The following is a 20,384-nucleotide window of genomic DNA, read 5'->3' on the forward strand; positions in this document are numbered from 1 at the left end:
AATCAGACTCCCAGGTGGCATCTGAGTCAGCTGTTATGATTCTGCATAGAAGGGCATTTTCATCTGTTTAAACTCTTTTATTGGCCATAAAATTCATGAACAGGATCTCAAAACAAATTTATGGTCAGTTAAAGCGGTGATGTGCCCAAAATGTGACCAGTAGTCATCATTTTGTTTATTGTTTCAGAGTTGTTCTCGTATGTTAGCTGAATGTAGGCAATTGCTGAGGCTTATAATCAGATTGGATGTGGGTTCTGAATGGAGAACACTGCATTTCAACATTGATTCCTGCTAGTAAATGCATCAGAAGAACTAAAAAGTAACCACAGTCTAATTAAAGCCACATCCATTGAATGGCAGTGTTGCAAAGAGTCCAGATAAAGGGGTGCGTGACAACAATGGCTCAACAAATAAAGAATCGGCTTCTCCGAGGAGTCATATTGTTGTCTGGATAGTGTAGCCAAAGGCAGATGGTGTGTGCCGACAAACAGTTCCAGTATGTGTCATCCTGTAAAACCACTACTTGTTGTTTTCACATTTCAGTTTTTGTAAATGAACAAGATGTAGATGTAAATTCTAGAGGTTTGGAGCTGTTTTCCCTCTGCTAAGCTAAGCTAATTGCCTCTGTCTCTATCCTAGACACATTTAAATAATTCAGGTTCAACGTATACTTCAGCCTTCAAAAATAACCCTACAATGGTTGCGCATGTACAATAATCTCTAGCTTATTAGTTTACCACTGAACCCTAAGAGATTTCGGAGTGATTTTTGCTCCTCCTATCACATGCTTTAGGATCTTTTTTTTTTTTTTTTTTACTGTGGTATAAAATCCTGGAACTCTATCAAAACAGCACAGCCATGTATTGAACAGTTATAATGCCATAAATCATAAAAAATGAAAACAAAAAACACGAAAGTTCAGTTTCCTTAATTATTGTATATAAAATGAAAAAGTGCCCTCGGGTCTTACCAGGACATAATGATATTTACATTTACTTCTTACATTTTTAATTAGTTTCTACACTTCTCCACTATCTGCTCTGTGTAAACACAGCCTGCAGTTCAGCCGAAAAGTACCTTATAGTTACTCCGTCCAGGACTGCGGGGGAGTTATGTGACGATCGGTGTACGTTTGTCTGTTAATCTGTAAATCTGTCTGTCTGTGTGCAACATTACGCAAAAACGGGAAAACGGATTCTGATGAAATTTTCAGGGAAGGTCAGAAGTGACACAAGGACCACCTCATTAGATTATGGTAGTGATGCAGCTTATAGTCTGGATCCATGGATTTGTTAAAGATTTCTGTATCATTGTGAGATAGCGGCACAGCGTCACTGTAACCATGACAACAAGTGATTGCGATCCTACAACAAATCCATTTCTGTGGTCTTATCGGGACTTATCAGTCGGAAATTATACAACGACTGAGCAGCCTTGACGGAGTGCTGCTCTCTCTGAGTGCTTTTTTTGTTTGTCACGTGACTGTTAGTCACTGCTGAGTGGGGTCAACATGTACAACAGTTTTCCAGGTGCCCACAGGTGTTACCAGTACACAATGTAGACATTTTACTACTTCAGTTTTAAAATTGTGTCTATACTTGTCTCCATTTGCTTGTGTTACACAGCCTGCAGTTCAGCCGAAAAGTCAATGAATTTTTGTCTGGTCATAGCTTAGTCACTAAAGGCTTCCTAGTTGCATGGAGGAGGTCAGATTCTTTTGTTTTTTTACAGAATCTGGTTTGGGCAAATTGTCTATTTTTAGAATTTTTTAGATAAGACATGTAGAATTAGATATTTTGAAACAATATCACAATTGGTTAAGTTTTCTGTTGGAACCTCATGTCACATATGAGCAGTCTAAGGGCGGTCTTAAAGTTAAAAATCTGAAAGTTTTTCTGTTTTCATAGTTTCTGGCTCTGAGAAATGGTGTAATTTTAGAGATTTCTTTTAAACAGATCTTTTTGAAAGCCTTTCAAGCCCATCAGGAGGTTTTTAGGGTTCGGAGGGTTAATGGCTCTACATGCTCCTCTGTGTAGCAACGCTCTTATGCTGCCAGATCTATAGGCAATCCCCTCCTCTTCTTTTATCTGTCTGTCCCTCTCTCTTTCCCTCAGCATGTCTTTACACTAATACCTGGTCATAGCGTAGTGGTGGTAATCACAGAGTGCCGAGTGATAATGAGAAGTGTCGGAATGCAGGTTCCGTCATTTTCAGCCCAGCTGCCGAGCATTACGCCGGCTATTGACGGCTCTGATTCCAGGCCATAATAGCTCTGCCTCCGAATAATTGAAAGAGGGGAGGAGGTAAATCCCAGAGGTGCCAGGGCGGGAGAAAGATGGATGCCAAGATGTTCGATGCTGTCAGGTTGGGAGGTGTAAGGGGCTGGGAGGACATGATGAGACCCTCACAGGGAGATTGAACCCACCCACTCACACATGTGTTGTGGATGATGGACCACTAGCGAAATGCCTTCTGGCACGGTGGTCCTCAAACAGGCACTTGCACATGTGTTTCCCATGGATCCTTGCTGTAGCTCTTGTGCATTTGTGTGTGTGGCTCCTTGTGTGAGTATTTCATGGCAGGCAGTGTCACTTTGCATGCCAATTATCAGCAGATTTAGTGCAGAAACTTACGCATGTCGTGTGTTTGTGAAATCGTGTAAATCTGTGGATCAGAAATGATTAAAAGAGCTACTGTCTTTTTGGAGAAATATTGCCCGGATGTGTGTGTGTGTGTGTGTGTGTGTGTGTGCATGAACACAGAGACTAAATGAGACTCCAAAAAGCCGACTGAATGTAAGCTCAGATGTGGTGTTTTGCGAGTGCAGACATCAAACCGGAGTAAATGTTTACTACCAATTATGCTCTTGGTTTTCCGTGCCTCACCAGAGTGTGACAGTAGCTTCTAAATGCTATAAACGCTGAAGACATTAAGTTTTATGCTAAATGAGAGCTGCTCTCAAATGTTATGGCTGGAATGTTTTTAAGAGGATTATCAGTAATCGCTCCTCATCTCGCACAGCGTTATTTTTAACTAATATGCAGCAGATAAAAGCTCTTGTTTTCAGTGAGGACTGCTCTAATGAGAGTGCTTTCAGGGTCAAAGGCAGTAGCCACCATATCTCACTCAACAGGATGCTGCGGCCTGAACCTGGCAACCAACCACAGCTCTTTTTTTTCTCCTTGGCATTAGCTAACAGGGCTTTGTTAGTTTGTTCAGTAAAGTAAGTTTCTCACCTTCATTTATACGAAACAGCAGCATGAAGCACACAAGCACGTGCATTTTCTCATACATTGGGCTTAGATCTTCGTGGGACACCTTCCATTCGTTCCCATAGAGGTGGAGGGCTGACACTGCAGAGTGGAGCCAGCAGGTCCCCAAGGTCATTACCACTGCCACAGCGTCTGGGCGCCCTGGGAAGGAGGCAGGAATTGATTAATGACAATGGTAGGAGGGGAGGAACCCACACAGGCGAGAAAGCAGTGCTGCAGAGGTAAAACACTGCTGTAGATGGTGTGAGAAGTACTTGAGATAATAGTCACGTTGAATAATCTAACCTGGATCTGACAGACTGGCACAGCAGTTCAGTTTTAATGACACATATCCTAGGCGGAACAGTTTGTAGCAGTTTGTGTTTCTGGGCAGTCAAGTTACTTGAAAAATGTAGTCAGTTACTTTTTACAACTTGCTTGCTGAAAAAGTAACTAATATTTTATGCATTGTGTTATATTTATTAGTCTGCCCAGCTCAGTTAAAGGTGCCTGTCCTAAAATCTACAAGCCCACGTATCACATCCATATTATGGGTAGTAGTAGAAAGTTACTGAGGGTTAACTGTGATTTTTGGATGTTTCCTGACCGTCAGTAACTAACTCTAGCTGGATGCACACTCCAAAGCGATTCAATGTAATGCTTTCTGACACCTCCAGCTCCTGCACCATGTTAATCCACACCATGCTTAACTTTACAACTACCATTTTACATGTTGCCTTTTCTTAAACTACTTGTTTCTGCAAAACTAATTATTTTTAGCTTGACTTGTTCCTAGTTTGCAATGCAGACCTTCAGTTTAGTAGAGGTTTTTACTCTAGGCCTTGTTCCAAGGGCATTTATATGGCTAGTTATCCATCTGTTTTTAATGTAATTTAGCATCGTTACTTGAAAGTCCAAGAGGTAGTGTAATGTTGATGAATGACTTATAAAGCTCTGTACATTACAGTCTAAGAAAGCAGTGTGCAGGTGGGTCACTGCATTGAATTAATGTGCAGGAAAATGAAGAATAAACTAGATTATTGCTAAATGTGTCTATATATGCATTACAATGGCATTTCAAGTCATTTTGTAATGCCGTTGCCCAAATCAAAATAACTATTTTCCTGACTTCCACATTGCTTACTAAACAGCAATTTTACCTAATTTAAATGAATCCTATACTTATGTACTTGCACTTTAACACACAACTCAAATGTGATCCTAGAAATTATAATGTTAGTATTCTATAAACTTCTATATTGTTAAAACAAGTGACATTAACATGGAAAATTAACTAAATACCACAAAGCACTAAATAGTGTTTTTCTAACCACTCATTTTCTGTGTCTGGGTATGTTTCATACTTAGACCTCTCCCTGCACCACTTTTTACCAAATGTCAGTGTTCTTCTGGAGCTGTTAACTACAACAAAAGGTTGGATTGACATCAGGTTCTTGGGTTTACAGAAGTACGTCTGTAGGTTGGCTTTTCTTTTCTTTTTTGAAATAAAACAGACATGTTCAACATCCCACAGGTACCACGATGGTGGCAGCGCTGCTGGCCAGGTTACCATGGGAACACTCTGTGAAAAACATTTAAGCAAATGTACGTGTAATTTCTTAAAATCTCAGAATGACATTAAGTCAGATGTAATGAACAGTGTGCCACCAGTGGAGAAAACTGGTTCTGGCAGTTTGATTTGAAAAATATTTGCATTTAGCACATTGTGTGCATTCGGAGTTTAGATGATGGATGTTATGCTAAAAACAGAGTCAGCAGGAATGGGTGGATAAGTTTAGAAAGAGCAACACTGGACACCTTGTCCAACTAGGTTACATTGCATGAGAAGCGGTTGCACATCTGTGTGAACAGATGGACACCACAGCACAATTTTCTCAGTCAAGACTGTGAATGTAGCGCACTGTCCTTTAAATAGCTAACCCAGCCCAGGTTTGCACACTGCAGCTCCCCAAAGGCTGAGAGCACAGAGACACAGAGACGTGGTACGAAGCCGACCTACTCAAAGTGTGAACGTGTTGAACTTGGTATGTGGTCAAAGCCAAATGATTAAAATCTTTACCATGTGCTTATTGTGTTAGAGAAGTTAGATACTGAAACACTGAAATTAGAAAACAGCTCTAGCTGTTCTGTTACATTTCAATAAAGCTGGAGGACTCAGAGGAGAGGAATTTTAAAAACAATGGCCAAAATCATTGCAGTAGAGGCCGAGTTATCCTGACTTTTATTCAATAAAAACTTTCAACTCTACATTTCTCATACTGCAACTTGATTCAAGTTTTTTCTGATTTTGGTAATTTATGGATGGACAGAGCCATCGTGAGAAAGCACATACTGTATACAACAAACAGTCCAAGAAAATCCACAGCGTCACCCTTTATTTACCCATCTGAGACCTTTGTGCAGTGGTGACCAAAAATCACAGCTACATCTTTACACATCCACATCACCAACCACAGCATGACGTGATATCATGTGATCAGCTCTTACAGCTTTTACTGGATAAATAAGGCTTCTCTGTTTTGGTCACAGATCTTTGTAGCAAAACCACAAAGAACAAGTGGCTGAAAAAGATTAGAGTTAAAATTATCAATTTGTTTGTTTGTGTTTTACTCACTGTGGGCTAATTTTTTATCTTTCTTTTTTACTATACACACAAAGTCCTGCACATAATTATTCAGATAGTCAAAATAGTTGACAACTACTCAATTGAATTGAATCTATTGAAAGGCTAGCCCCTCGAGATGTGTTTCATGCATCTGATTTTCAAGGGGATCCTAAAAAACATAAACACAAAACACATTCAAACTCAAGATTATATAACAAACGCTGCAAATACAGACAGCTCGCACAGCCTTTTCCACCCACACCCCCAGACCTCTGCTATTGAGAGGAAAATCAGTTACAAAAACCCAGACAATACCACAATCACACCAGCATCTGAGGCAGTTTGACTTCTGATCATTTGAAGCACTAACGAACTGAAACTTGAAAGTGTATGCAAATGAGAAGCATGAAGTGGTTGCTTTAAAGTGAGAAAATAATGTGATAGATGTAAGAAACAGAGGAACTGACTGATTAATCGCTGCAGCTCTACTGTCTACTGGATGAAGCTAACTGACAGATAGGAGACTGGTTTTGATTTTCTCCCAAAATGTTGACTCATTCCTTTTTAGTTAAAAGAGCAAACAGCAAATAGAATGATCGGCACTTGAGTATACATTGGAAACATAACCTGCCACACATTAAGTGGATCAGTTTGGGACACAAACACAAAGCTGTAAACACTGTAGTGAGAAATTGCACAGAAGACCTGAGGTTACTGGTTGTTTACCCTCTAACAAGCCATCTTGCAGGTTTCGGTTGTAAAATCCTCGTGGCCCAAAGGGTAAACAGTCTGACATCTTTTTTTCGCTCTGAGGACACAATGTACCTCCTGCCTGCTCGCCCTGTCACATCGCCCCTGCACCCACTACCCATTTTCCAAATTCCCCAGCTGATGTATTTGAAGGGACAGAGAGACTCTGTGCCCAGAGAAACTTCACTCAGTGGAACTGACAGTGCAGGGAACACCATGTTTCCTGTCAGAGGCAAAGACAGACAATTTCTCTGTCTTATCTTCTAATTGTAACAAGCTTGTCCTTTCTGATGTTAGGCTCCTAGGGCTCATTAGTGAGACAATGGTGGAGAGCTGCGAGGGTATCATTATGTCACTCCTGTGTTTTTTATTTTTTTAAACCCAGACTGAAAGAATGACAGAGCAGGGATGCACACCACAAGAAAAAAACACAACACCACAGAGAGGAAAAGCTCATCCTCCAAAACAAAACGCTGTCAGGGAGAAACATTTATCAGGCTTTTTATTTGGGACTAGATTCACTATGAGTCAGAATTCCCACATTGGCTTATTTTCATGTTTGGAGTGAGAATAAAGAAGCAAAGACGAGCCTTGCAGAGGCCTGCTCGTATTCTCTGTTGCCTTTCTGTGTAATGTGACATGCTGATATGTGTGTGTGTCGGCATTTTTGTGTTTGCGTGCTGTGAGTTGTGCAGGTATTCGGAGGGGGCAGGTTGTAATCAGTGGAGACAGAGAGCAGTGACTCACGCTGTGCATACCAGGTGCTGGAGGTCTCTGTGAACAAATAACAGCGGCTGAGGTGTTGGTGTGTAGAGTATGACAGAATCAACAGGCTTTGGTGCCGTGGCTACAGTCAGATTTACTGTGTTAGGACAATCTGATACGACAAACGAAAGCAAAACAACACCTTCTTTGAGTTCTATTACTGTTTTCCATAATGTCCATCAAGACGTAGTTCAATTCTTGCAAACAGTTGCCATGTTTAGTGGACTTCGGCTCGGGCTTTTGCTCGTGTATGATAAAACAATGCAAATACAGAAAATGATTTGATTGGCTGACTGAAATAAGTTCTCCATCTACAAAGTGCCGATGGAAAAATAATGACATTTTTATTGGCTAAGTACAAATTTAGAGGGCAAAATCATGAAAGCAGAAATGATAAAAATGCATTTCAACCGTTCAGGTCGGCATGCACACTGAACGTGTTGATTACAGAGCAGATATACGGTTTAGATGCTGAAGAAAAAGAAAACATGCAGTTGATTTCAGGCAGCTTGGAGGCAGTGAATTAGTTTCTGTTATTGCTGTTGTTTTTATTACACTTTTCTTCACTTGTCCCCTATTTAGATAATAGAATTTTGTGAAAATATAACACATTGTGATGTTGACAAGTTTGAGTTTTAGCTTACCCTTTAGCACAGAATTATTAATACAAAAGAATAGATTTTAATTATGGCATGGCTGGTACTGGATTTTTAAGGCTGATTCTAATATTTATATTTTAGTGTTTAAAAAAAATCTAACATATTTGAATTTTACTTGTTACATAAACACTTGAACAAATTTTTTTTGCTTAACACCCTGATTTTGACTTTCATTCCCAATTTTCCTGCTCACGTTTTCTGTCATCTCTCTACTGTTGTCTATTTATGAAAGACTTTTTGGAGCTAGCTATTGGTCACTGGACAAATTTCCTATCTGACCGGCACCAAAATCAACCTGAGCAAACAATATCAAGTCAGTATCATCCAAAGATAGAATCTTTTAGTAAAAAATCCCTTCTTTTTGTTGAGGTTGAGGAAAAAACTGATCTGAGGTTGATGTCTTAGACTGTGAGAAACATTTATTTAATTTTTTTGTCATTTAATGATATTTTATTGACCAAACAACTATTTGAGAAAAAAATTGACAGTGAAAATCCTCATCAGTTGTAGCCCCAGTAGGAACTGGTCAGTGAAGTTCAGCCATAATGTGCACATTGTTGTTACACTGATTTCCATCTTTCACAAATCAGGAAAGTGACAAAACAACAAGTTGTCTTTAGTGGTTTGTGTGCAGACACTTAGTGAAACAACAAAACATCAGTTCACACTTCATATTAGAGAACTGGACCAAAAACTAAATATGTGTTTGCAAACCCTGATCCTTTAATAGCATATGTTATCTCCATCTGTTCATTCAATTAGAGACTGCAAGTAGAGATGTCCTTCATGTGATCTCCGTCATCTTGCTGGTGTCACCTGGTTTAAAACCAAAATAATCTTAAATTGGTGACACACTTTGATAATGGACTAAAAACTCTAACATGTGGCCCAACCCAGCTGACCAACATCTCATTCAATGTACACATCAGCATGTGACTTTTACTCAAACAGACCTGGAAAATATCCCATTATACACAAATGTAGTGTATATAAAGCGTGTGACTAATTTTGCTGTGGTTTAGGTGATTAATCTCATTCTTAACATTCATCACATTCATTCTGTGTGACTGTAGTTCCTGTTGCAGTCCAGGATAACATTTAACTAACTGTCTGGGTAACTTGGGTCATATATCCCACAGAAAAAACTATCCGTCTAGCTGACCACGACAGCGAGCTCGAAGCTACTTGTAAATCTCTCTTATCGAAAAATAAGGACGTCTTTGAACTTCCCCCAGGCTGACATCTCACACGACCTATTTTCATCGTCACTAATGGTTGGTGACTGGTCGCTGAGTGCTAAATGGAGAAAGGACAATACACAGATGAGAGCGCACACAATGTGATGATAACTGTTTGACCAGAGTGTGACCTGAGCTAAACGATGACTAATAGCAGCAGTTTAATTTGAGACTTGTGGTCTTTGCTGGTTTAATGCTGAGAGTGTAGAAAAATAAAGACAAAGAGATTAGATACACAGAGTAATAGGACACGGGGATATTTATAGTTATGTGAGGGACAGTTCCGCAGAAAAACAGAGGAAAGGAAGTTGGGAATCTCCTCAGAGAGGCTGACGAGGTCAGGCAGGAGGCCGCTGCAGTGACAAGACGGGACAAGCTGGGAAGCAGGAGTTGAACAGCCTGTCGTCCCACAGGAGTAGCAGAGCCGCTCAGGGGGATGGAGGCTAAAACATGACAGGAGACGAAAGAAGAAGGGAGACGCTCACAAGAAGCAGCCATACTTAACAGCGAGACAGAGCCTTAGGGCAAGCTGGAAGCACTGTGCCGGGTGTCCCTGTTGAGCCATCGTATACGCAAACAAAACAGGAAACATAAAATTCAGCACAGCTTGTGTAGTGGAAAGTCCCACATGGCGCCAACAAATGTATTTCCACATCACAAAAAAATACCCGGAGTCCTACCCAAAGGATTCACACACTGTACAAACTCAGCTCAATAACCTCCCCCTCATCCAGGCTAGTGACATTTGCAGAGAATGCCTTAAAGAGGAGGGGGATAAAGCTGGAGGAGACGAGAGGGGGGGAGAAGCGCTCCTCCTCTTTGCTCTACTCTCATTAGAATTCTCTCATCTGTCTTCTCCACAGAGCAGGGGCTTGACATGTCAGGGTTTATTAATCGCTCCGGGAAATATTATTGACCCGGACCTTCTGCTCCCTCTCTCCGCTGCTGCAGTCAGTGTCTCTGCTCTGCTGCCTCCACATTCCTCCGGTGTCCTGCCTGGACACATTACAGGACACTGCAGCACAGCGTGGATTCTTCAACACAGTGTCTTCATTGACTATGCACTTGGCCCAGGCTTTCTATTCACTGCAGCTGCAACACACACGCACGCACGCACGCACGCACGCACGCACGCACGCACGCACGCACGCACACACACACACACACACACACCTGCAGCCCTGGGGAGGGAAAGCACACTCTGCTCCGCTTCATTTATGGTGTGATAGCAGCTCTGTTTCGGTGCACTTTGCTGAAAAATCCAACTTTTGGAGTGCTTTGGTGAGAGAGGGTTTAAAAAAAAAAGAAGCCTTTATAGCTGCAAACATCTCAAGGCTTATTGGTTTTTAAATCTTAGCAGTGGCTTTAAAAAAGAAAAGAGGTGCTTAAATCAATGTGATGTGAATCCCAGTCTGAATGCTCAAACACAAGGATCGATCAGAACGCTCCTTTATCCTCAACTCCTCTGCATTCCTCTGCCAGAAGAAAATGAGGGAATGATCAGAGTCGCTCAGCCGAGACCTCTGGACGTCGCTGTGTGGAGGAGGTCTGGACGAGGCTCTTGAGGATGTGGGTGTTGGCCTGCGATGCATGTGCCTCTGTATGACTTTGTGAACAAGTGTTTGTGTTGGGATGATGCTATCAAGGCGAAGGGGGGAAGGTGTTAAGCCCCTTGCCTCTGGATTTTGCTCCTCATGATCTAATGCATACAGTTTAGCCTGGCTTAAGCCCTCCGTTGAAGATCAGTGTCAGATGATGTGCAGTACTTTGGCTGGCATGCATTGTGTGAGTACTCTAAAACCCTACACATGCAATATCCTGGAAATCATATGTGTTTTTGCATAGCATTGGTATGGAAACAGCTGAAGGCAAACAGCTGCTGTGAGCTTAATCAGTGTAATTTGCAAGATTTTCTTTCCTCAATCAAATAAACACACGAGCATGTGCTTTGTTAGGGTAGTTTGAGGCGTCACATTGACTTAGAATGGCTGCATTAATTGTTTTTATGTGTAATTATAACCTTAACCCTAAATATAAGCCAACTCATTTGAAATAAACTAAAAATAGGAATTAAAAAGTGTTTTCCCCTGACCTTGTTGATGTTAGCTTTGCATTTTTTTTCTCAATGGGTTTGATGAGGAAGCATGTCATTGAACCAGGCCTTGTGGTCCAAAGATTGGAATATTGCACCACCATGTGGACGTATTCAGCAGTACAGTTGTACTTGTATGTCAGCGCTAATGAATGACCAGGATATGAGTGTGTTGTTCCATTGTGTCTCCGTGAACTTTGCACCGATGAGCACATTCCTGAAAGCAACGGTCACGAATAAAGAAATATGCCTCAGATCTGTCAATGGCTTCTGTGGTCTGTGAATGGTGATATTATCTGGGCAGCCATGTTCTCCTGAATCCTGAACTTTGCAGACATGTCTGGCACTAAATTTAATATCCGTCTTCATTTTGTTTTCCTGCAGTCACAATGGTCCCACTTCTGTTTTTGGTGGCAACCACAACAACACCCAATTCCACTGGCAACGGCACCCATACACAAGGTGAGTACAACAACGACCTCGACGTGCACATCAACATGTGAGACGGAACAATTTGCAGCAGAATCTCATTCCTCCCCACTAGTGTCATCACTTTTCCCTAAGATATGGTTAGTATGTATCTTCTGCAGCGCATGCGTCTGCTTGATAACAACCTTTTCTACAGCCTTGTTATTACCAGATCGCAGTGAACTTCGGCAGCCCTGGACAGTAATTTAGGGCTTATTGTACATCTTTATAAACACAGCTAATGGCTGGCTGTTTGTGCTGCGACTCTCAGCTCAGTCTGCATTCACAGAGCCTCTCATTTTCTGTTAGACACACTGACAGGGTGAAAAAGGCTGATGTTTATCTCTGCAGACAAAATACTGCTGAAGCCAGTCATTAAATCAAGTCAGGGGGAGAACACAGGAGTATTTATTTGATCAGTTCATGCAACATGCACATGATTCCCACACATGATTGCAGATGAACATTTGCACACATGCACATATCTATATTGTAGCCTTGCCCCCGTCTTCCTGCTTCTTTGTTGGCGGTGCTCCTTGACCCCCGGCTCTGCCTCTCCTTCTTCCTCAGAAGATGCTACATCCCCCAGCCACCACATCCTCCCCACTGTGCTGGTTCTGTCCCTGCTGCTGCTCATCATCGCACTGCTAGCCTGGTACTTCCTCAGGTAAACACTCCCACCCTGGAGGGACTCACTTGCCTCACCTTTTTACATCCCCTCCAGCCACCCCTTCGTCTTGCCCCTTTCGCTGACTGGCTGCGAGCCAGGCTGAGGGGGCAGAGCTCAGGGTGACAAACACTTCCTCCTTTAGTCACCGAGGCGGAGCCCAGTCAGGAAGCAGTGCGAGCTGACTCCCTCGCACGTTTAGTGAGAACAGAACAGGTTGTGACAGTGGAGCTACTCAGGCAGCTTAAGAGAGCAAAGAACAAGTTCTGTACTAGATTCTGACTACAGCACTGCCTTAAGAAGACATCAGCTAATGAGAAAAAATAGCTTCTCAAGCTTCAGATGGTAGGATGGAGAGATTTTTGATCATTGTTACAAAGATTTCTTTGGTGTGACTGAAGAATAACAACAAAATGTATCTCTGGATTATATAACGACATGCTAAATTATGTTTTACACCACTTTGTCTTTCTCATTTTACTGTATGTTTCCCTCGCAGGTTAAAAAACCAGAGAAAACCAGTCGTCACGACAGTTGACAAGAAGATACCAAATGGCATCCTGGAAGAACAAGGTAACGTTGTTACAAGCAGTATGACAGATTGTCGATTGTGAGAAGCAGACAAACTGGCTGTCAAAAGCAGCAAAGTGAAGAGATATAGAAAGTAGAAGTAAAAAAGGGTGTGAAGAGACGATAGGGGGTGTAAAACAGTTTTATATTTGTAACAGTAACTTGTCCCATCATTGCCTTGTGGTTGTGTTTGACTTCCTGTGGTTTTAACTATGTGCTATCCTCACCACCTTTTTATAGCGTTTTGATGCTGCTTGTTAGGTTAGTATAAAGAAAAACCTGTGCAAAGATCAGGGAAGCTTTCACAAGAGCTTTGAGTTGCATCCAACAAGCTGATTCGTGTGAAGTTTCATAACAGGCTATCTGGCTTTACAGGAAGCAGTTCGTGCTGAGGTTCTGTGAATGTTCTTTAGGAAGTATTTTCTTATCTGAAATGACAAAGGAATGCATAGAGCAGGTCGTATTATGGCAGATGGGAAATATAACTAGGATTTATTGCTGGGAAAAACACAGCACACCCACAAGTAGCTGTAACAAACACAAAACTGTGCTGAGCTGCTGATAAAGTAGTTGCAAACAACATATTTTTATATTAGAATATTTTAGTGTAATTCTTAAAATTTTACACATAATTTAAAAGATTTATTGGTTCAAGGGAGTTGTATTTTCTTTGTGCTACCATTATCATTGCTTCAACTGAAAGCAGAAGTGTCATGTGTGCTTTGAAAATGAATCAAATGCTGTTTTAACTCACAGTTGTTTTGCCCTCTGACTGCATATGTGTGTTCTAAGTGATGTGGTGTGTGTGTGTATATTGTGTTTTAGAGCTTGGATACAGTACTGAGTCCTTATACACCATTGTACCACCAGGTCAGGTATACAGGGTGGCGGTATCGGGAACCTCCATGTTACTAACACTCTCTCGGTACTTTTTCCAACCTCTATTTTCCAAAGTGTGAGTGCTAACAGAATGCCAAGTCAGGGTGCAGAAAAGCCTACAGGGTGCTGTAAGTGGCTTCTCCCTGGGTTCCTCTGGTTCTCTCATACCTGTCGATGTTTGGTGATCAGTGAATACTTGCATTCCTGTTTTGTGTTATATATTTATCACTGCTGTGTTGGCAAATATATGCAAACATTGCCTATGATTGTAAATGTGAAGTTTTGGATGAACTTTCTTTTAAAGTCCATGTATATTAATTGAATAAGCTGATCGTCTAATTCAGTGATTCCCAACCAGATGTGATTGTGTCCTTAGGGTGCAGCTACAGTTGCAAGGAGGTATAAAGAAACTTTATTGATAAAATTTGATTAAATATATAAATGCATATCTCGAGTAACCATTATTATTTGAAGATTATGATGCAACTAGCTAGAGAGTCTTCTAAACAGTTAAAAGTAATGGAGAAACAGTTGAAAGGTAGCTCTGAGGAGTGAATAAAGGCCTATAATGGTTAAAAAGTTTAAATATTTCACTAAAAATAACAGATAAAGTTAGCACGGTAAGTAGTATACTCATATAATATAATAAAACTGAAGAATTTTATACAAAAACAATGTGAACAATTCCTAGTTTGAAATAGATACCATATGTCTGATAAAAAAGGTTGGGAACCACTTTTCTACTCAAACCCAATCCACTGTTTAATGATTAAATAACTCTGAATTGGTCATTTAACCCACAAAAATGTCACTATGACATTAATTTAATCTACTATTAAAACTGTCAAATACTGAGCTAATTCATGCAAACTCGAATCAGTCGTTTTCTGTGGACACAACAAAAATCCCCCCTCAAAATATTCAGCTAAACCACTGAATGAGTGCAGCAGGGTTGTTAAATCCTGTGTTTTCTCCCCCAACAGAGCAACAGACGGTGGTCCTTCTGCCCAGATCCCCTTCAGCCTCCAAGACCTACTTCCCCATCCCAGTCGACCACCTGGAGGAGGAGTACAGGCTCCGCTCGGCCGATGATGGCAAGCTCTTCAGGGAGGAGTACAACGTAAGCACCCAGCTCTCTCCTCTTCCTGGAGCTTTCAGAAACGGTCGACTCAAGTGCTCCAAGTGGTGTTTACATGTGATGAGTCACAGAGTCATTGTGGTGCATAGATGCTGTGTGATTTATAGGCTTGCTCAAATAGTGGTCCACTGAGTTTACTTGGTGGTTCAGGGCTGCGTTGATTTGGAGTCTTTTAAAACACCATGTCATTACCACGTCTATCCATTACGTCTTTTTAATGCAGTATTTACTGCTGCAAGTTTCTTTTTAAATATTTTGTCTAATAACCAAAAGGTGGAGGTGTTTCATGCCTCCAGCAGCGGCAACAAAAAACCCCTACAAAACATCCGAATTTGTATGCAAAGGGATTTCCCACAACGCTGTGTGTTCATGAGAGAGCAAGATATTTAAACCATGACTTATGCATGTATTTTTATGAAGGAAAACTACAGTAGCTATGTGTCACATTGTCCATGACACATACTGTTAATATACACGCCCACATGCATGAAAAAAGTACCCTTGTGCCTTTTTGTGTCTCTGATTGAGGATCTGAGTCAAAATAAAGTGTATGACTCATAGTGAATGTATCAGATTAAAGTATGATTTTATTCAGGCGGTTTGTCAGCGCAGACAGAGGAAGTTGAACCTCTCCGCTTTTAATAGAGGACTGTTTACTGTAGGTAGCAGAGGAAGTGAACAGAGCTCTACGTACTGCAGAACACAATGCTGCTGCTGCTGCTGCTGCTGCTGGCTGACGGGCCATTTTTCAGCTATGTGGGGGGCTATGTACAAACTTGTAATTTTGTTTTGCAGTCCTTGCCGGGAGGTAATGCCCACGGGACGTACGAGGAGGCCAACAAGGATGAAAACAAGGAGAAGAACAGATACCCCAACATCCTTCCCTGTGAGTGTACTTTCTGTTCTGTAGGAGCTCCGTTTTTCTATGAAGTCACGCCTAAAGCTTCCTGTTTATTCGTGCACGTGCATTTTCTCCTTTTTTTCCCTAGAAGCACTTGGATCTGCATAACAGCTCATGTATTCATTCACAATGCAACACCTCTATTCTGAGAGTTTCCTCAAAATATCTCCATTTTGCATGTGCAGTTCCTTTGTGATTGTGTACATTTATCACCTGTTTTATATGCCTATATGATTCTTAAAGGAGTAGTTTGACTTTCTTGCCAAGAGTTACATGGAACTAAGGTAGAAATAAAGCTACAGCTAAGCTAAGTTATGCAACTGTACCAACAGGTGTGGTGCTGATCTTCTCATCCATCTCCCTGCAAGAATGCAAATAAACATATTCCCCAAAAGACCCAACTATTCGTTTAATGTGCTTTAGTCTGTTTGTACAGTATTTGTGCTACCCTCTAAACTTTACGCTGCTATTCTCACTGACAGATGATCATTCCAGAGTGGTGTTGACTCAGCTGGATGGAAATCCCTGTTCAGACTATGTGAATGCTTCTTACATTGACGTGAGTCTTGGTTTGTTTTCCATCAGTTTGATGATATTCATGTGTAAAATACTTAACGGTACCAAAATAGCAAATACTGTCTTAATTTCTTATGAATGTTCTGCTCCAGAGTTTTTCTGTAGCAGTCAATTGTATCACAGTCAGTAAAGTTTGCTGAGCTTACAAGGAGTCAGACATGTTCTAACTTCAGTTTTATTTTTCTGAACGCTGAAGGACTTCTTATCCATGTTTACTTTCAGTTGAAGGGTTTTTTTCATTCTTGACTTACAAAACACCAGAGGATCTTTTATTAGCTGTTCTCGAGCTGTATATTTATATTTTCTTTTCTACCAGGGTTACACAGAAAAGAACAAATTCATAGCAGCACAAGGTAAGTTACAGAAAAAAAAATTTGCGTAACTCTGTTAAGTCCTTGATTTTTCACTCACATAAATCATTAAATGTACTTTTTTTGTTGTCTCTCAGGTCCCAAAGAAGACACCGTAGCAGATTTCTGGAGGATGATATGGGAGCAGAAAGTATCAACTGTTGTCATGCTGACAAATCTGAAAGAAAGAAAAGAAGTAAGTGACTTTCAGCTTTGTTTGTTTCTTAGATGCTTCTCAGATCCTGTGCATGAAAAGCTTCCCTTCAGGAAGACAGCACGTCTCTCGCAGCTACAGGATTCCTGCCAGCTCTCTGCTCTGACCTCGTTGTAGAGGAGGGAATAAAAAATAAAAAAGCCTGATTTTCTTAATGGAGCATAAAAAAATGTCTTTGGTTATGGTCAGAGGTGACAATGGGGTGTATAATTTCAACAATTCATTTCACACCTGTAATCTCTCCTCTGACATCTGTTTTTATTCTATAATTATACCATTTATATTGCGAACTGGAGCTCCTCCACTGAACAGGGAGAGCGGAAAAAACGGCTAAAACAATCAATAAGGAGAGAATTGGTGAAGATTTAAATCAGCGCATGGATGGCTTCAAAATCAATGGCTACGTAAGGTGTAATAAAGTCCTCTAAGGCGGCATCATAATCACCCAGTGAAGTTAGATATTGAGTGGTTTCACCTCCGTCACTTCCACTAATCTGGACTGACTGGCTGTGAAATGGAAGCTTGTGGGCCCTTTATTAAAGCTCACTTTTGCTGAAGTCATGCGTAAGAGCTAATATGTCATTCTAAAGGAGAGTCTTTCCTCTATGTTCAGGAGGAACAGCTGCTTTTAAAGGTGGTGATATTGTCTCCCTGCAGGACAAGTGTTACCAGTACTGGCCGGATCAGGGCTGTTGGACGTATGGGAATGTGAGGGTGGCAGTCGAAGACTTCACTGTCCTGGTGGACTACACCATACGCAAGTTCTGTGTACAATATGTACGTTTTATTGCAATTGTGAAAAGTTGATGACCTTTTTCTTTCAAATTTGGCCATTTTTTTGACTTATTTAACTTATAGAGATGGGTTTTTTGCCTCCGTTTGTGTCTCTGTCACAATTTTCTATTTCTATGCTGTATACCGATTATAATTTGATCCTACAGCAAGCCAGTGATGCTGCTAAGACTCCCCGTCTCATCACCCAGCTCCACTTCACCAGCTGGCCTGACTTTGGAGTCCCTTTCTCCCCCATCGGCATGCTCAAGTTCCTCAAAAAGGTCAAGGCAGTGAATCCAACTTTTGCTGGGCCAATCGTGGTCCACTGCAGGTACCAGAAAACCATAATCAAAAATCATCTTGTTGTTGTTTACTTGGATACAGACGTTCCAGTGCTCATGAATGAACTTAGTTTTAATTACCTCATTTATTTCTATGGCGATACAAAAAATATTTACGCTCAAGTATTTCCTTTTTGTGTCTGGGGGCTGTGCAAGCTGGAAACATTTTGAGTGACTAGCAATGCATGTGTTTACAAACACAGACATCCCTTTGTTTCCCTCCTGCTGTTTTTTTTTAACATGGAAGTGTCAGCTGAGGATTGTGGTGTAATCAGTGTGTGGTTTGTGTTGTGTCTCCAGCGCAGGTGTTGGGAGGACGGGAACCTTCATTGTAATAGACGCCATGATTGACATGATGCACGCAGAGCAGAAAGTTGATGTGTTTGGCTTCGTCTCCAAGATACGAGAACAGCGCTCACAGCTCATCCAGACAGATGTGAGTTGGAGATGGCAGCCACATGACGTTACACTAATGCTTGTTTGTGGACATGTGTGTGTGAATTATCCTTCCCTTTAATCAGCTGCAAATGTGCCCGTGCGTATTGCGTGCATTCATCTGTTTCTGTGTTTTCTCACCTCAGATGCAGTACTCATTCATCTACCAGGCCCTGCTTGAATACTACCTCTATGGAGACACGGAGCTGGATGTGTCGTCCCTGGAAGGACATCTGCACAAACTGCACAACACCTTTGCTAACGGTGATCGGGTTGGCCTGGAGGAGGAATTTAAGGTAGGCCCCCTTATTCTGCAGGACATATTGCATCCAGTATCAAGCAGATAGACACCAAGCTGCCCCAAAAATAGTTTATTTTCAAAAACGCACTACACAACTGTATTTAGGTTTAGTTTTATTAATTTCCCCCGATCTATTAAATATACTCACGTTCATACTAGAGATAACCGTCTGAAAAAAGAGAGGAGAAGATGTGTAGCAAACATAGCTGCAAGATACTTTCAATTTATAGTCTTTGACAGTTACACACAGCAACTGAACTTACACTAATCTACGTAGGGCAAAAAGGTTATAGATTTTAATAGCTCCTCCAGAATCATGTCTATGGAGCCCCCTAAAGGTTAAACTGAGAATTTTTTGGGGACTACTCCCACGTTTTCTCTCAATGAATTGTGTGTTTGTTCCCAACATGCTGTACAGGCCAGGCCAGATATAATACAGGGCCTTCTTCAGGAAAGACTCTGCAGATACTACTAAAACTGTAACACTTTACTTAACGTGTTTCAAAAGGCCGTGTTCCAACAGTATCCAGCTGCTAGTTTTTGTTCAAGATGTTTAAAGTTGTGTGTGTAGCGACAGGTTTGCTTGATGAGCATTGGTTTAAAGCTACTGTAATTCTTGAACTTTCAAATAAGCATCTGTCAAATAAGCTCAGCTGGGTCAAAAAGTAACAGCTGGACACGTCCATGGCGCTGTTTGATTGAGCCACAGCAGCAGCTGAAGTCCCAACAATAACCAGCTGCAGCTGTGCTCACAACCAGCAGCTGGATGCTGTCAGAGATCAGCCTTTTAAAGAGAATACTGAGCAATAAATGCTATGTTGTATTATCTCTGTAGTATCTGGAGTACTTCTTTAAACAGGCAGTGTATTACAACTGGTATGGATCAACACGTCGAGGATTCATGTGAATAAAAAGGAGAGCAAAGCTTATTGTGAGGGAATGCAAATAGGAAGAAAAAAATCTCGCCATGAGCGTTGTGGGGCTCCATACACATCAGATTCAGAAAAAAAATAAATAAAAAAAACACATGTACCTACATGAAATCACAAAGCACAAAGCTAAACATGCAGACTTGCTTTGCAACCACTCATCACAAAAAAAATGAATTCTTTCTAATACAAGAATTTAGTTGGATCAGTCTGTGTCTATTCAAATAGAATTCAGGAACTATGTTGCTGCACTTGTTCAGCCTTTATAAAAGTTCATTGGGGCCAAAAACACAAGTTCTATAAAACGCTTTGGCTGATTTTTGAGAATCTCCTTTCTTCACACCAGGGAAATTCTCTATTTTGAATAAAGAAGAACAAACAAATGTCTTAACTGGGACCCCACATTTAGCCATCAGTATCTTTAGAGCTATGAAATTAGAAATTCTTTCTAGCAAATCCA

At 41.1% G+C, this 20,384-nt stretch overlaps 1 protein-coding gene and 1 long non-coding RNA gene across 10 annotated transcripts in view; one reads left to right on the forward strand and one right to left on the reverse strand.

Moving 5' to 3' along the window:
- ptprea (protein tyrosine phosphatase receptor type Ea) overlaps positions 1-20,384 on the forward strand; it is a 72,734-nt gene that overhangs the window by 45,365 nt on the left and 6,985 nt on the right. For 2 of the 7 annotated variants that reach the window (XM_055004870.1, XM_023269848.3), the window contains exons 3-15: positions 11,766-11,843; positions 12,420-12,516; positions 13,016-13,089; positions 13,912-13,956; positions 14,949-15,085; positions 15,899-15,989; positions 16,487-16,563; positions 16,897-16,933; positions 17,029-17,126; positions 17,802-17,921; positions 18,086-18,249; positions 18,560-18,695; positions 18,841-18,990. In XM_055004870.1, the coding sequence (XP_054860845.1) occupies positions 11,771-11,843; positions 12,420-12,516; positions 13,016-13,089; positions 13,912-13,956; positions 14,949-15,085; positions 15,899-15,989; positions 16,487-16,563; positions 16,897-16,933; positions 17,029-17,126; positions 17,802-17,921; positions 18,086-18,249; positions 18,560-18,695; positions 18,841-18,990 (1,299 nt within the window). In that variant the 5' untranslated portion in view covers positions 11,766-11,770. Of the gene's footprint in view, positions 1-11,765; positions 11,844-12,419; positions 12,517-12,709; positions 12,862-13,015; positions 13,090-13,911; positions 13,957-14,948; positions 15,086-15,898; positions 15,990-16,486; positions 16,564-16,896; positions 16,934-17,028; positions 17,127-17,801; positions 17,922-18,085; positions 18,250-18,559; positions 18,696-18,840; positions 18,991-20,384 lie in introns of those variants that run through there. The other 5 variants (XM_035947945.2, XM_035947947.2, XM_055004871.1 and 2 more) reach the window with 5 other exon arrangements.
- The window catches only part of LOC118470261 (uncharacterized), an 84,537-nt gene that overhangs the window by 25,559 nt on the left and 38,594 nt on the right, over positions 1-20,384 (reverse strand). For 2 of the 3 annotated variants that reach the window (XR_004847286.2, XR_004847287.2), the window contains exon 2: positions 3,237-3,413. This is a non-coding gene — a long non-coding RNA (uncharacterized LOC118470261). Of the gene's footprint in view, positions 1-3,236; positions 3,414-16,991; positions 17,809-20,384 lie in introns of those variants that run through there. The other variant, XR_008599598.1, reaches the window with a different exon arrangement.

Source organism: Amphiprion ocellaris, chromosome 18, assembly GCF_022539595.1.
Source record: "Amphiprion ocellaris isolate individual 3 ecotype Okinawa chromosome 18, ASM2253959v1, whole genome shotgun sequence".
NCBI lineage: Eukaryota > Metazoa > Chordata > Actinopteri > Pomacentridae > Amphiprion > Amphiprion ocellaris.